Raw genomic sequence first — 16,219 nt, forward strand, 5'->3', positions numbered from 1 at the left:
TAGGTTTAGGCACAATTAACACTTGGTCAGGACAAGGAAAACATCACGGTTTGGCTTAAAATTACATTTGGTTGGCAATACAGCGGCGTCATTCCCACAAACTTGAACTGCAGGTGCCTTTCTGGCAGCCTTGGAGCTTGTAATAACACTGCTTCCTGCCCCTTCACCTCCTGACTTGAAAAATCTGCTAATAAGCATATAACATGAACGTGATATGCCATGCCCGCTACAACTGTCAACGTCATACGTATCGGTGGTTTGCAGAAGCGTTGCTAACAGCTGGTGACCGGGTTGGTAGTGGGGTCTAACTACACAGTAGCATGAAATGGAAATAGTCAACTCAAGCACCTCAAAATTCAACTTTAGTACGAAGAAGTCAGGTCAAGTCCACCCTGACATCTAACTGTCTGTCCTTGGCTCAGCTTGAATTAAACCGGCTACCTGAGTACATTATTTCCACCACTGATTACTTTGCAAGCATAAGAGCATCACATACTTCCCAGCTGCGTGAAGAGGCAAAGTGGACCGAAGAGGTCAAGTCGAACGTGTTTCAGTTGCCTGAATGAAACTCAGCTGCTCTTTCTGTTATTGCTGGAGTAGCTTTGATCTCTAAAGAACATACTGAGCATGCAAATGGATACCTGAGACTTGACTCATCTTGCACAAATACAATATCTCGAGTTTTAACAAGACACTGTGCCGCCGCGTTCTGTCTTGGCTGAGCAAGCTGAAGGGGCTGATTGCGTGCTTCCAGGAGGTGATGTGGGTTTTTGCTTATCTTTGATTGGAAGGACATGCGTGATTACCTTTATCACACATCACTCTGCTTCTCAGTCGTCCTCTCTGCTTCCCTCTGTGCTCCACAACCAGGTTTTTTAAGCAGATATATTCATCCCGGTTTAATTGCGCCGGGGATGTCATTTATCACATCCTGTGCGCTGAGGTAGGTACGTGACAGGGGGTGGATCCAAACTCACAGTGATGGCCAATAAAGGATGTTTGAATCCGAGGAGGTTTGCAGGAGGGCTGCACCACGAGTCTATCAAATGTACAACTTTGAAGTTTACACATTGATTTCACTCTCATTTGCATCAATGATGAATAACGTGGCCGATTGACTGCACACAGTACGATCTGATATATCGGAGGTAACGGCTCGAAGGTCGAATCTGACCAGGATTGTGACAGGGAAAAAATGATGGAGGCTGGTCTGTGGTTTTCGTGGTTCAACATGATTATCTCTGGTAATGCACTGTACACACTGTAGGTCAGAAGATGCATGCAGTTTAACGAGGACTCACCACAGCCCACACTCTGAAGCAGAAGGAGGGCCAGCAGGGGCTGCACTCCACGCACAGGCAGTACGCCCTGCATCCTGCTGCACCTGGAGACACAGAGGAGGAGAGGAGCGAGGGAAGGTGAGCACACAAAGGAAATCATCACATTGTCCTTGCGAGGCTCGCACACACACACACACACACATACGCACACACACACACACGGCATGCTTGGATGAGTCACCAGTTGCAATTTATTTTTCACCGGATGTGTTTCCTTATACTCAGCAAGGGCCTAAGGATAGAAGGGTATCAAGTCATTGTTCATTTTTAATTTACCGTCTCATAATGAGCTGTGATGAAGTCTTCGGGAGCACTTTGAGCCTGTGATTAAGGGCTTTTAATGGCTAACAAAAACATACTTAATGTGACCAATCTCTTTCAAGTATGAGACAGAAAATATGGTATCATATTTACACTGAGAGGATGAGTACTGCCTCTAATGAATAGTTTAAACAACTTTCATTCCTGTCTTGTCTTTGGGTTGTTCCACACCAACTCACCATTTCTTCTGATCACAAATAGAGCTCTGTATGATCAGACACCTGCTTACATCAGAGAGCTACAGCAGCCCTATATAAATAAAGTTACTTACTTACTCACTTAGTTCATGTCACGTATTTCCTTTGAAATATTCATGTGAAAACAGCTAAAAAGGACCACCGCCCTACTACATATGAATTTGAAGTTTGACCCTTGGAGCTAAATGTTGTAATTTCTGCTATCTCTGTATTTACATTCAAAGCCTCCACAACTGATTATTTTGCACTGGATTGGGTTGAAATGGGCTGAAACCGCTCAGGATAATTTGCATTTCATTTAAATTGTTGTTTCAGAATGCTTTACAGCAATCATGTCGTGATTCTGTGAGGCCTTGATAAACTTCTGTCAGATCCAGAAGTCATTTGGTGCTCACGCATAACCAGCAAGAAAGCCGCAGATCTCGCCAAATTTAGCTGAGAGACCCACTTTTTTTTTTACCATTTATTTCTCTTCAGGTTCACAGGGCGGTTGAACCTATCCCAGCATGCACCGGGGAGAAGGCAGAGGAAAAATATAAAAAAACAGACTGACTAAATGGTAGACTGGCAACCTTCCCAGGGTGTTTTATGGACGCAGATGCTCCCTCTACAACAATGCTCTCCAAAAAACCCACCTGGCTTGCATGTCTTTGGACTGAAATCTACACTAATATCAAGCTGGTGGTGCCAAACACCTAGCCCACCAGCGTCAAGCTCATCCGTGCGATAAAACAGTTTGAATGATCTGAAGTACCGTCATTGCACAGGTTAGATTTCGATGGATAGGAAGAAAGAGCTGCTGGTAGGAATATTTCTGTATACAGTTTACCTTGTCAATAAAAGCCTGTTTGTTGATATGTGAGTGGGATTAACAGCGAAAATACTGACGCAGCTGTGTGCAGGAAAACACGAGATTGTTTGCTGCACAACGGGGGGAAAAAATACTGATGCAATTCGACAATAGAGAACCGCCAGATAAGAGCGCGAGAGCCAAATCTAACATGATGGACCTCTGGGTTCCCTTGATGCACACGGCTTGCTGAAAAACTCTGCCGAGCAGAAAAAATATCAAAGCAGCATCGACGCTGTCACATTAAACATAGAGAAATATCTATTTGAGAGCCAGGTTGACAGGAGCCGTCTACTGTATGTCTGCATAGGTTTACTTAGACGAATGTATTTTTTTTTTTAACTGGGAAATTTTGTTCAGGTCTCACACACACACACACACACACACACACACTCACATATGCACACTGGCTTGGTTTTTTTCACTTGAGTTCTCCAAGCAAAGTGACTGTTATGATGTGGAGCATAAAAAATATATTGTGAGGAGACCGTCTCGGTGTACATCGTGAGGCTGAATATCTTTTTTTGTTTTTTCTCTGTAGCAAATATGTCTTCAGTGCACCTGCAAATGTGTGTGCGCTTAAAAACTGGGCAATAATTAATGTACATTTGACTCGACGGCTAATACGTGTGTGTCACAAAAGCCAAAAGGCAGACACTGAATAAGGGAAGGTCGGCCCCTGCCACGGGGCCTGAGAAACTCTGTGTGTAAATAATGAATTTGGCTTCTCTGGGGACGCGGGGGCCTGAGGGCAGGAGAGGGGCCGGGGGGGGGGGGATTTGGCGGCTGGGAGTGGAGATGCTGGACACAGATAGCCAGTGTCAGTTACAGCAGCGCTGGTCCCTCTGACTCAGTCTCAGAGGGACAGCCAAGGACAAAAAAAACCCCAAAACACTGACCTCATAGCGAATACCTCTGCTGTGCCACGGCTAAATGGAAGCTGATTTAAGGGTCTCTGGGTTTTAAGTGCAGATTCGCAGTATGTGTGACAGGAGAAAATCACGTTACCTCACAAATCATTTAGAGGAATGAAATTATCTACTACTGTTTACTGTCATAGTTAATTCACCTTTTAAAGATGCCACATTATGCTTGTTTTTAGGTTTCATGCTTTAATTTAAAGACATATTCCTTTGGCCCGTCTTCTGAAAAGCCCAGTCACTTGTGATTGGTCAGCTCTCACAGGCCTGAGCAAGCGCTGCCCACCATGTTTTTATAACATCTGTAACTTACGCAAGTCCTGGCGGCTCCTTTAAAGACAGAGTTTCTGAATACACAGACTTTGTGCATTTCTCTGTAGATTGAGTGTTTTGATAATATGACAGTATTCACGGAGAAACTAGACACACCGTAATGATTTTTGTCAATGATTACTGTACAGAATGTAATCAATGTACAGAATAGGGTTTTTTTTTATATATATATACAATGCCTCTGTAGAAATGTTTCAAAAGTCTGTATTCAGGATATTTCTTTTTTTACAAAAAGAGTACATTTGTGAAACTCTGTAGCAGGAGCCCTTCACACTCGAATGATTGCTCCTGTTTCATTACATTTTATATCCAGGCATTCGCTGCTACACTGAATTAATTGTGCAACACTTTGACTTCTATCACGCCAGTTCTGTGCCCTTCTTCTCCTATTTTCCTGTTTTGATGCTGGTACCTCTTCCCCCCTATTTCTGCAGTAGGACTCTTGCAGTGTTTCAGCATCCAGAACAGAGTTTTCTAAGTGTGTTTAACTGGGTGTATGTGCGTGCGTGTGTTTGTGTGTCTTCTATTGCGCTGAAGCAGACACGAGACAGGCAACATGCTGCGTGTGTCCTTTAGAAAACATCAGCTCAAGTCAAATACTGACATTCAAACACCCACATCGAGTCTAAATTCAGCTACAGACAAAATTAGTGTGTATACAGTTTGCAGGATGTTGGAGGATGAAAAAAGCATTTCCTGTTGCATGTGTAATTATGGATGGGACTTGATAAAACAGAGGTTTGACTCTCAAGCCTATAAATCAACGCTAAACTAAACCGTTTCCCAGACCGACATGAAGGTGGCTGTATACTTTTGACCATACAAAAACAAAAACCTGAGAGCAAATGTGTAAGGAATGAACTTAACTGTGTTTTCCTCTGCTCTAATTTAAGCTGCCAATGAAAGCACACTTGGCTGTTGTCAAGCTTACTCTCTTTCTCAAAACCATATTATTTCCAAGCTACATGTAACTATGGCAGATGGTTAACTAATTTAGTTACCTGTGTTATTTTTGGGGATATGGCTGAAGTTCGAATTAAACCTGTACAGGACTGTGTGGAAGTGAAGATGCTAAGAGACCAATAACATTAACACACAGGCAGCTGCTAAGGATACTGACTGTGAGACATTTGGCTTGTGCTTCAGCCTTTTAGCACTTTTATCACGTACATATGTATTTAGAGCACATTTTTAGATGCTTCGCGTTGAAATGATATATCACTGCAACCCTAATCCACAATCATCAATCATATATACTTAAAATCTAACACGCTATAGCATCCCAATTTGGATGGGAATATCTGACACTTTATCAGTGTAAGACTCTGAGAACAGAGTGCTTGACAGCCATACAGATAATGGGGATGGGTGTTTCACTGCCAGCAGTCTATTCCAATCAACTTTACCCCTGTTTTTATAAACTTTCTCCACCAACCACAGCTGTGTGATCTTCGACCGAAAGTCAGTATGTGCACTCCTGCTTCTGTTTGTAACACCAGCCAGATCTCAACATGTCAGACGAGTGCACCGTTCCCTATCCAGCCTGTCAGAGATACTGTAGATGTGACAGACACACTGGGGAGACAGACAGCTAGACGGTTACAGACAGAAATACGGAAAAAAAAGACAGATAAATGCTGACGAAATGTCACATTGTGTCTTAAGTCCAAGACCTTTACGGGGGTCCAAGAAATGTTGCCCGACCCCATCTGTCATCTCATCTTAATCTCACCTTTCACCTCATTCTGTCCATCTGGATCTGGAAAGATTGAGCTGCCAACATCTGTATACATTCATATTTCTTTGCTTTTTACGTGTTTGGGCTTCCTTTCTTCACTTCTTTTTCTTTGCTTCTCTCAAATTGCCCCGTCACTCCTTTCTTCACTGTGGTGCATTATTAAGAGGGCTCATTAATCATCCGGACTGCCTGTCTGTCACTCTGTCAGCATGCACGGCTGTTGTTCCTGCAGCACATATGCGCGCACACACACACACACACACACACACAGAAAATGGCACTGGTTTCACAGGGGGGAGTTAGCCCCATCAGTGTCTGTGTATAAGTCCCTTAGAGTGAAAAATGAGGCTACCCTTCAAGTGACAAAAGACTGTTTTCCTTCCAGGAGGATATTACCAAGGTTTTAGCGAGGAACCTGTCACACTGTGTCATACATAAATGGCTTTAGGGGTTCACGTTTTTTTCCACACAGACGGGCAAGTTTCTGTGCTGGAACGTGTCTACTAGCGTGCATCTTCCTCAGGTGGTTTTATTTTTTCGTTGCTTGGGAGTAAGAGTACAAAAGCACCTTAATGAAAACTACGGCTGAGTGGGCGGATGTATTCCTGCATACAAAACCTGTATGAGGCAAAACAGTGGGACACGGAGGGTCTCTAAAAGAAATGTTAATGTTCTGTGAGCGAGAACACGCTGTGCAAATCCGATGAGTCACCGATAACTAACAATGCTCAATTACAATCCATAAAGAGAGAAGAGGAAGGAAGAGGTTAGGGGCTCACAGAAGGTAAAGCCAGAAATGGTTATGGGAAGAAAGAGGCAGGAAAGCAGGAGGAAGTAAAGGAAAGAGAGACAGAAACAGCTAAGGACGTAATCTGACACTTATTTCAGCCCCCACTAAAATGCCAAGCCTGAGTGGACGAGGGGGGAACTAGAATCTTAAGCAGCCATAAATTTCCCCCGATGCTTTGCTGGGGCCTGCCGCTCTATGTACACGCTTGGAAGGCAATTGGAGCTGGTGGAGTAACATGAGGGAAGATGGCAGGGCTCCCAAAAAAAAAAAAAGACATTGCCATCAGATTCAGAGCCCTACCATATGGGCTTCGACGCATAGTGTAAGCCAGAGACAGTTTCATTCCATCACACACACACACACACACACACACACACACACACACACACACACACACACACACACACACACACAGCGCACAGTCAGGCGATAACGTTTTCCCTTACAGTTTGAGAGGGTGAGGAAGACGCAGGTTTACGAGGGAGGAGAACTTTGCCACAGATCTGCATTATAATGAAGTCTGCGATATTATGAAAATTGAATGTGCAACGTACAAAATGCCTGTGGGAATGCAAATGAACCTGCGAGCTGAGAGCATGAATGAAACGGACAGATGCATACTCACACACACACACACAGATGCATGCGTGCACATGATATATGCTTATTAGTGCATACATCTGTGCATAAAGCTCCACTCAAGACACACTTGAATGCTTTCAGTAGATTTGTACTAACTTGCAGTGATTTTATTTCACAGGGTTTTGGCTCTATTCTACTGTCGCCGCATTATTACTTCTTTTTTGTTGATACATTTCATTTGATGTTAAGCAGTTGGTAATTGTTATTTTGAAAGGTGCTATACAAATGCAGATTATTATTAATAACCTCTGTTATGCATGAATGAGGAGCCGCTCATGCTCACATGAAAAGGTGCGGTTAATCAGGAGTCGGGCAGAGAGGGACGTGGGGATGAAAGGAAGGCAGGGAGGACGAGGTAATAAGAGCGAGGATGAGGCTGTTCTTCTAGCAGCAGTTATCACTGTGGAGCTGAAAAGCGTTGTCAATTACGGTGAAGTGTTTCACTGTGCGGCCTGCACACATGCAGGTGCGCGCCCAAACCCACACATTAGTGCATTACGCGCCATTATTAGGTGCTTGTAGTGGACTAAGTATGTGCATTTGGATGCTTTTTCTGCTTTGCTTCTTCAATTTGAAATAAACGTAATGGTCTAAATGGCAAAGCAGAAAGAGAGAGAGAGAGAGAGAGAGAGAGAGAGAGAGAGAGAGAGAGAGAGAGAGAGAGAGAGAGAGAGAGAGAGAGAGATTGTATACCACACAATGCTGCCCAGGCTCCAGCATACAGTACAAAGCGGGGGTGACATTGCTGAGCACCCTGATGGTGCAGAGTGGGAATAAGCTTCAGGGCTGCCCAGAACTATATAGAAACCTATTACTTACAGCTGAAAGCCAAACAGGTCTCCCTTATTCACCCACCCACCAGCCTGCAGCACGGCCAGGCACCCTGTTAAGGATTTCACTGGAAGCGGATCATCACCCAGTTCTTTCTGTAAAACATATTAACTCATGCTCCGTGGCCAGAGAAGGGGAGATCATCCTACAGTATCTGTGAATAAAAAGAGGGGCAAGATTGAGAGATAGTTACAGTACTGAGGAAAAGAAACGGAGGAGGCAGGGTAGAGTGATAGTAGAGAGAGAGAGAGAGAGAGAGAAAGAGAGAGAGTGAGAGAGAGAGAGAGAGAGATGCTCCTGAAAAATGAGGTGACAGAAAGCTTTTTACGTGCAGGAAGGGTGGCCAGGCAATTTTCAAATGTCTGAGGCTTCTCATTTGCCGAGCTGCAAAACCACTTTATACGGTGGCAAATGTTAAACTTGTTCTGGGCACATCAAGGTCCCCTTGGCCGATAGCTTGTCTTCGCCTGGAATATAAATGTGGCTTCAGATGAGGGTACAGGGAAAAAAACAGTTGCGACACCTTGTACACAAGAGTGTAAAAAGGTAGAGTGCCGGATATCTTTAGGGTCCAAGCGGACAAAAGACTGTCTTTGTCCATGCATGTGTTTATGTGGGTTTGGGTGGAGGACAAATGTCTGAGTGCTGTGCATTTCTGTTCAGTCTCATCTAAAAAGTCCACACCAACAGAAACTCCTCTCTGCCACAGAAAGCACTGCCCCTGAAATGCCTCGTCAGTAATCTCGCCTTTTATTCCATGACTTTGTGACATCACACCGCATCACCATGTTACACATTTGCACAATTTATGCCTAGAGGCTGGGTCAGCATGTAAGAATTGATTTAGCAGAGCTGCTCTGTTGTTGTTAGCAGTGCTGGCTCGGGCTTGTGTGAGCTGACCAATCAGAGCAAACAGACTGGGGGGTTACGGAGCTGCAGCAATCGACTGCATGGGAAACCTGATGTGTTTTTCCGCGCATTAAAGCGTGTAAAACTATTAGAATGCAAACCCGAAATACAAATACGAACCTGAAAATTAACATAATATGTTTCCTTCAACTGTGAGGTGAGCGGTTCTGGAGTCAGATAGCAAAGACCTCAGCATGAGACTCAGCAATCAGCTATTTTTGCTTATACTTCAATTATTTTTTTCTATCTGGAAATGGTAGAAAAGGTAAAAAAACAAACAAACAAAAAAAGGTTCATCACAGCTTTAAATTAGCTCTTTTTTTTCAACCAAAAGTCACAAACCAGAATTTAAAATCCAACAAACCAGAGAAAAGCAGGACATCCTCACGTTGTCTGAGCTAGATTTAGTGATATTTGTGTTTAAAAAGTTTGTTGTCAGCCACTAATTGATTAATCTGCTAATCTTTTCCACACCACACTGTTGCATTTCAATAATAGCCTTAATGACTGAAAACTGTCACTCAAAATAATTCAAATAATGATTTTAACGAAAATGTTGTAAAAAAAAATACAAATTCAAACAAAAATGATAAAATCACAATAAATGGAAACTGTAACTAAATGTAAGCAAATCAAGCTCATCCATGTCTTTTAAAGCTGGACTAATACAAGAAACGGGGTTGTGACGAGATATACTGGTGCTGTCTCTGCCATGGTTTCTTAATCAATATAAATCACCCACACGAGCCATAAGACAAACAATAAAGCATGAAAAAATTACATAATAATCCCTTCTGTCACTGCCTCCGGCCATATAGACCAGCTCTGACCACATCCACCTGTCATCACACACGTACATAAGCTCTAACATACACAGCTGTCCACAGGTGTGGTGAAGGTATGTTATCAGGTTACAACAGGAGGTCTGGGAGCGGGACACATTTCACTGGGAAGGCTGCCAGCTCTCTCTCACTCTCATTCTCTCCTCTCTCCATTGTTTCTTCTCTCTGTCGCTCCACTCCATCCTGTACATCTCTGTATTTCCATTCGCTCTCACTGCGCTTTAGCGTCTCCCTCTCTAGGTTCGCATCTGTCGGCAGGATCCGGGGACGTATAGGATACAGTAAATCTGAGCTGTTGACTGTAGGCAGTAAAGATTCCTCAGTTAATCAGAGTCAGCGGTGCGGGAACACTGAATCATGCTGGGTCAAAGGCCTGGGAGCTGGTCAGTAAACCAGTGCTATCAGCCCCGTGCCAGATCCCTCTGTCAGTATAAATACAGTGGCAGCCTATAGATCAGCTGGCCTGCAGTTTTAAGGAGTACAGAGAAGGGTGATATGCCAATAATATGGCTCCTGGTCTTTTAGTGGTATCGCATCATGAGGATGTGGTGATACAAAACTATGTTGTCCAAAATATACTTTAAAGCTATCTGTAATTTAAAAAAGACAAAAGACTTGTTCGTCTTCTTAGTTTAGCTTGTGGGCATGCCGAGCAACCGTTGCTTATTAGTGCTACTCAGAGGCTCAATCTCATTTCCAATTTTTACCCCCACCCCTCGATTTCAAGTGCAAACAGACGCGACCGCCTTCAGCCGTGGGGATTTCTCTTGTGTGACTGTGGTCAGTCCTGGTATTATCATAACGCCATTTGCCATCTATCTGATGGAGGCAGAGGAGCATTTTGTTAACAACTTCACACATTATCAATAAAGCTACTAAATAAAAAAGCACATTGCTTCATTTCCCGTCCACTAGTGGCGCTTTATATGCTTAGGTTAGCAACCTACTGGCTTCTGCACTGGAGTTTAGCTTTATTTTCAGGCATTATATGCCATCAAAGGAGGGGAATACATCATTGAATTATGTCAAAATGTATCATTCACAAATGAGCAATTACAGGGTAACATTAGCTAGCTAGCTTGTTAGCTACCGAGACGTCAGCAAACCAGTGCCTCTGAGGAACCTCTGTTGACCTACAACTCTATCACAACAAGAATCAGGCTAAGGAGTAGGGGCAAGAGGTACACAGGATTGGCTCGCTGCTAAGGCTGATTAGACTGTTTTCCTTACTGATGGTACTATATAAAGAGTCAGGTAGAGGCCTAGGTAGAGCAGGCTTCATCCTCTGGGTAACATGAATATCCAAACAAACATTAATGGCATTACATCCAACCGTGGTTAATGTATCGCAGTCTGGACTAAAGTGGTGGGCCCACCGACAGTCAGCAAGGTTGTGGTTTTATCCTTTATCACGTGCAAAATGATACATGACGGACCCATGAGCCCCAAGCAAAGAGGTTAACATCTATCACGGATCTAATCACACATCTAATGAGGATATATTATGCATGAGCTAAAAACAGCATATACTCCTTCCTGTCACAGTGCCTCCCTGTTTTTCGTTCCTCCGCCTCACTTGTCACGTCATCCAGCCACACCGAGACCAGACTAATTAACAGAGGGATGCGGAGCTGCCTGTCATTTAGGGAACTCATCTAATCTTCTCTTGTACTTTCCCAGGCAAGTTGAGAGACAGTGTGAGGGATGAGAGAGGGAGTGGAGGGTCAGGAAGGAGAGAGATGGATAGAATGAGGAAAATTAGAGACGGATGTATTCAAAAATATCCTAATATGACACCCAGTCAGTGTGTGTTTCTGTGTGTGTGTGTGTGTGTGTGTGTGTGTGTGTGTGTGTGTGTGTGTGTGTGTGTGTGTGTGTGCCTTTTTTGCTCTCCCGTCCAATATCTCAGCTCTTCACTTCCAAATTCCATCCAATCCACTTAGATTGCTCATTAAATCATCTCACAAGCAGACTACACACTGGGAAGCATATGCCTCAGTGGCCTCTGTGTCCTTAACACACACACATACACACACGCACACACACACACACACACACACACACACACACACACACACACACACACACACACACACACACACACAAGAGGCACACACAAAAGCCCAGTGGCGGGGTGTGTGCGTGTGTGTGTGTGAGAGGGGGATAATCTGCTGCTTTGATGGGCAGTTAAATCAGACTGCATCTCATCACAATCACAGCATCAGTGACTGCCAGATACAGACATCCATCTGAGGCACTGTGGAGGATGCACACGCAAACACACAAACATGCATGCACGCATGTACACACACACACACACACACACACACACACACACACACACACACACACACACAACAAGGACACACACACGTGCAAATCATCAAGTCACCAGGATGCAGGCAGACAGATGGTGAGTTTCTATCTTTTTTATGGGGGCAAGACGCACGTGCTAAGTCTCGTCCAGCTCTGTGGCCACCTGAGAGGGACCTTCTGAGCCGGTGAGGACCCAGACAGACCGGACTGTGTCCTGTTACCTTCAGTGTTACAGCGACTGGCCTACTGACAGCTAACTGATAGATAGTATGGCTCCACAACAAACCAACAGACAGGATGACTGCTCGTAATTTAAAAAAAGAAAAGAAAAAACACAGGTATATTAACAGTCTATCTGGTGACCCATCTTAGCTTTTTTAACTTTGATTTATTAATCCTTCTGAGAAAACAACACCATAATCCATTAACTAGTGTCCTAACCTCTCCACACTGTACCTCTCACGTTGACTGACATTTGCATATGCTCTGAAGAGGAACACAAAGAGTGATAGCTGTTTGTTTTTTTCAAATTTCCTGTAAATACACAGATTATGATGCTTCCTCTCCCGATGGCTGTAACCCTACTTACGCCGTTGTTTTGTAAAAGCACCTGGTCTGTGCGATGACATGCGGTGCCACATACTGCAGGTTTCAACTGTTCATTGTTCAGAGCACCATCATCAGCATGGATATTGGAATGGATACTGGGTAGCAGGTCACTTTACTCACGATCAAACTGTAACCTCCGCTGTACATTTACAGCCACTTGACAACGTCGCTGCTGAACCTTCCCCCTGCTCTGTTCACCAATACCTGCTGCTGTGACTGAGCCACTGTTTCTCTCTCTGCTGCTCAATCACAACACCGCCTTATTCCGTAAAGGAGCCAAACTACCTCAAACTGATTGTCTCTAAAGACAGAGTTTACCAGAAGCTTTTGGGTATGTGATTAGTTTTGAAGGCCATTTGGTTATAAACAGCTAATTATGATAAAAGTTAAAAAGATGACTATGACTGAAATGCACTCTGAGGGAGACCTTCAGTGTCTATACAAAATTTAAAAGCAACCGTTCGGCGGACTGACCGACCAAAATGGTAAACCGACCAATTAAAATCCATGCAGCAGGTGCCACTAGAATAGCTAAAAAAAATGTATTTGGTTAAAACCACTGGACACCAAATTGGAGCAAAGACAGTAAAGTGCAAAGATAGTGAACTACAAAGGGATTTAAAAAATGTGCGCGCAAGAATACACCCACCACTTCTGAAAAATTAATGAGGAGTGTCTGTGACTGCTGAGGGAAAAGTGATTTTTGTTTTTTAACAATCTAGCTATTCGTATAAATCTCAACTGTTGTGTTTCATAAAACACAGTTATACAGCACAGAATAAAGCAGCGACGGTGTGTTACACATGAGAAGCCCGAGATGAACTGGAGTTTGAATATGTAATGGAAATGCATGACAGAGGTATTAGATTCACTCCAATTTTCAATTATAAAGTCAATTTTCTAGGCTGCTTTAATCTACAGTAATACATCATAATTCTAAAGGCCTGTTAAAGAAATGTCCTACAATCTCTGCTCTACAATTCATATAGCTTCGGTCCTATCATAAATCGAACAAACAAGTGAACTGTGGGTGGTGAGATGTGACTGAAGGATTTTCAGTCACATCTGGTTTGTGGAGTAGAGGTAATTTCAGTCTATAAATGGAGCTAAGGGGGAGACAAGACGTAAGAAGACTGACTGAACAGGTAGAGACTGACAGACAAACAAAAGGGAGAGACGAGGGAGATTGGTGATTAGATGTTTAAAAACGCACCAGCTCTCTCAGACTGTACCTGATTGTGGATGGGAGGGAATGGCATGGAAAGAAACTGGAAATTCGTACAAAGAGACGTGCCAGACAAAGGTGGTTTTTAAAACTGATGAGAAGCGACAAGAGGAGCATCAAAGCACACTGAATAAAATTGAGAAAAAAAATTGGAATCGGAGCGTGCCGCGGCCAGAGAAAGAGAAAAAAAAACTTGATTGTTGTCGGAGGGGAAGGTGGAGGGAGAAAAGAAACAGCATGAAGGAGAAAGAAACTGCGTTGCGATAACCGAGTGGGAAGAAGAATCGAAGTGTGAGAGCGAAAGGGGGGAAGAAATCAAACGCTCCAAGCACCGAGAAAAAGAAACGCTGAGGGGGGAAAAAAGAAAGAGTGAGTGAAAAGAAAGCAGGCACGCTGATAGTGGCAGCCGTTTTCAGCATGCTCTGTACTTATTAAATAATAACACTTAGAATGGCTAATGAGACGTGAAAGTTTGCAGATGTCTCGAGGAACCTCGCAGCAACAAAACAGCCAGAGTGCTGCTAAAGTGTAAATAAGGAGGCAGAGGAAAGTCTGAGGAGTTGGTGGAAGTGCAGCCATGGGAAATGTAGAGAAGAGGAACGACTGCGGGGAGGGCCGAAAAAGCCTCGCTGAAGGAGAAGATAACGTGGAGATTGAAGAAAGGATAGAGTGACGGAAAGCAAAAGAGGCTGGTGGGGGTTTGATGCTGCACACTGGCTATTTCCAGCTTCATTGCAGAGCGCTGCGGTCCAGTCTCAGTCCAAGCACGATTCCCCGGTAAGAGATGGAGACAGACTGGGATCCCCTAGGTATATCGATTTTCAGGCACACTCATTTGGGAGAATCAGAATTGATGAGACCTGCCTACGGCCAAGGTTTATTTACCTATTTATCTGGAGCCTGCTCTGGCCCTGGCCCCATCTATCTGAGAATGTGGGGCTACCTACTGGGGCCCAGCATCTCCCATCGTCCAGGCATGACAACTAATTTGAGGGCATGGTGTTTGTGTGTGCGCAGGGAGAGATACTGGGAATGCAGCGGGCCACCGAAAATCGAGCAACACCCTCCATAAATCAAGACGTGGGGGCAGCCGGCACAAATTGACATCTCACAGATGGGCGTAGTTTCATTAGAGGCGCACTTGATTGTTAGTTTTGGGCTGTTTTCTGCAATGTCATTATGAGTCAGTCAGCCTGTAACCAGAGGGATCAATTTAAAACAGGCTTGTGCTCGACTCCCTGCTGCAAAGTTTACCCTCTTTAAATTACACCCCTGTCATCACTTTAGTTCTTAATCAACAACGGAGATCTCCAGAGGCTTCTTCACACTGTGACACTGTCTCAAAACTGTGGTGTTCATCTAAACTGTACGAAAACCTGAGAGTGCAAACAACGATTGGCCATTTTCCTGGGGATTGCTGTATGTGTCAGAGCATTGCTTGTCTGGAAATTGCAGTTTTTACACTTTGGTCTTTGTATAGGTTTAAACAAACAAGATTTAACCTGCTGATTACTGCACTCTCAGAGGTGTGGGCAAGTCTTAAACAGAGCCAGGCCCACTGTATCATTCTTTAAGCTAAGCTAAGCTAACTGACTCCTCTGGTTGTAGTCCTATATTTTTGATAGACAGACATCAGAGTGGCTTCAATCCCTACATCTAACTGTCAAATTATTAGTGTGATGCTGCTATTTGGTGACTAGAAAGCAGAGCAAAGTGTTTCCTATGCATCTTCCCTCCCTCAATGAAAATTCCTCATATCTGTCAGCCAGACAGTGTGTTTCTTCTTCGCGACGTGCTATCTCTCCCTCAGCCCTTCCAATCCTCCCCTCCCCTCGACGCCGCCCCAATCTTGTAAGCTACACAGACGGCCTGATAATTGGATTTCAACAGACAGTTCAAACGGCGGCATAAAATAATTAGCGACAAACCTCGGAATCAATCTCGGGCATGGCGATCATCTCGCTGGCCTTGGCAGGTCTCTCTGGGAGCGCGAGGGGAGAGGCATGATATCGGTTCTACACAGTCTGTGACGTGATGAATCGCTGGCCGCTCTTGTGTTCGGATGACTGAGTCGCGTATACGTGTTCACGGAGTTTGTGTGCACCCATGTGCATTCAATTTATGTTTGCTTTCTGATCTGGACAAATACGTGAGTATGTGCAGGCCGTGATGCAAAGCTCTTGGAGTGTGAGCCAGATGTAACTGAGCATCGACCCCTCGCCCTCCCTCCTTCTTCCATCCCTTGAGACAGGAACAAAGAGGCCAGACTACATCAGGCAGGTCTTTGATCAGCTCAGCTCTATCGTCTCCGTATCAGTAATTGACAGCCCTCGGATCGCGGATGCTTCCTTTGCAA

The 16,219-nt window shown here is 44.1% G+C and overlaps 1 protein-coding gene across 2 annotated transcripts in view; it reads right to left on the bottom strand.

Annotated features, from left to right (window-relative positions):
- Positions 1–16,219, bottom strand: part of ncanb (neurocan b) — a 185,907-nt gene that overhangs the window by 112,793 nt on the left and 56,895 nt on the right. For both annotated transcript variants that reach the window (XM_037113662.1, XM_037113661.1), the window contains one exon: positions 1,302–1,384. In XM_037113662.1, coding sequence (XP_036969557.1) covers positions 1,302–1,374 — 73 coding nt within the window. In that variant the 5' untranslated portion in view covers positions 1,375–1,384. The remainder of the gene's footprint in view (positions 1–1,301; positions 1,385–16,219) is intronic.

This window comes from Acanthopagrus latus, chromosome 11 (genome assembly GCF_904848185.1).
Source record: "Acanthopagrus latus isolate v.2019 chromosome 11, fAcaLat1.1, whole genome shotgun sequence".
NCBI classification, from domain to species: Eukaryota; Metazoa; Chordata; class Actinopteri; order Spariformes; family Sparidae; genus Acanthopagrus; species Acanthopagrus latus.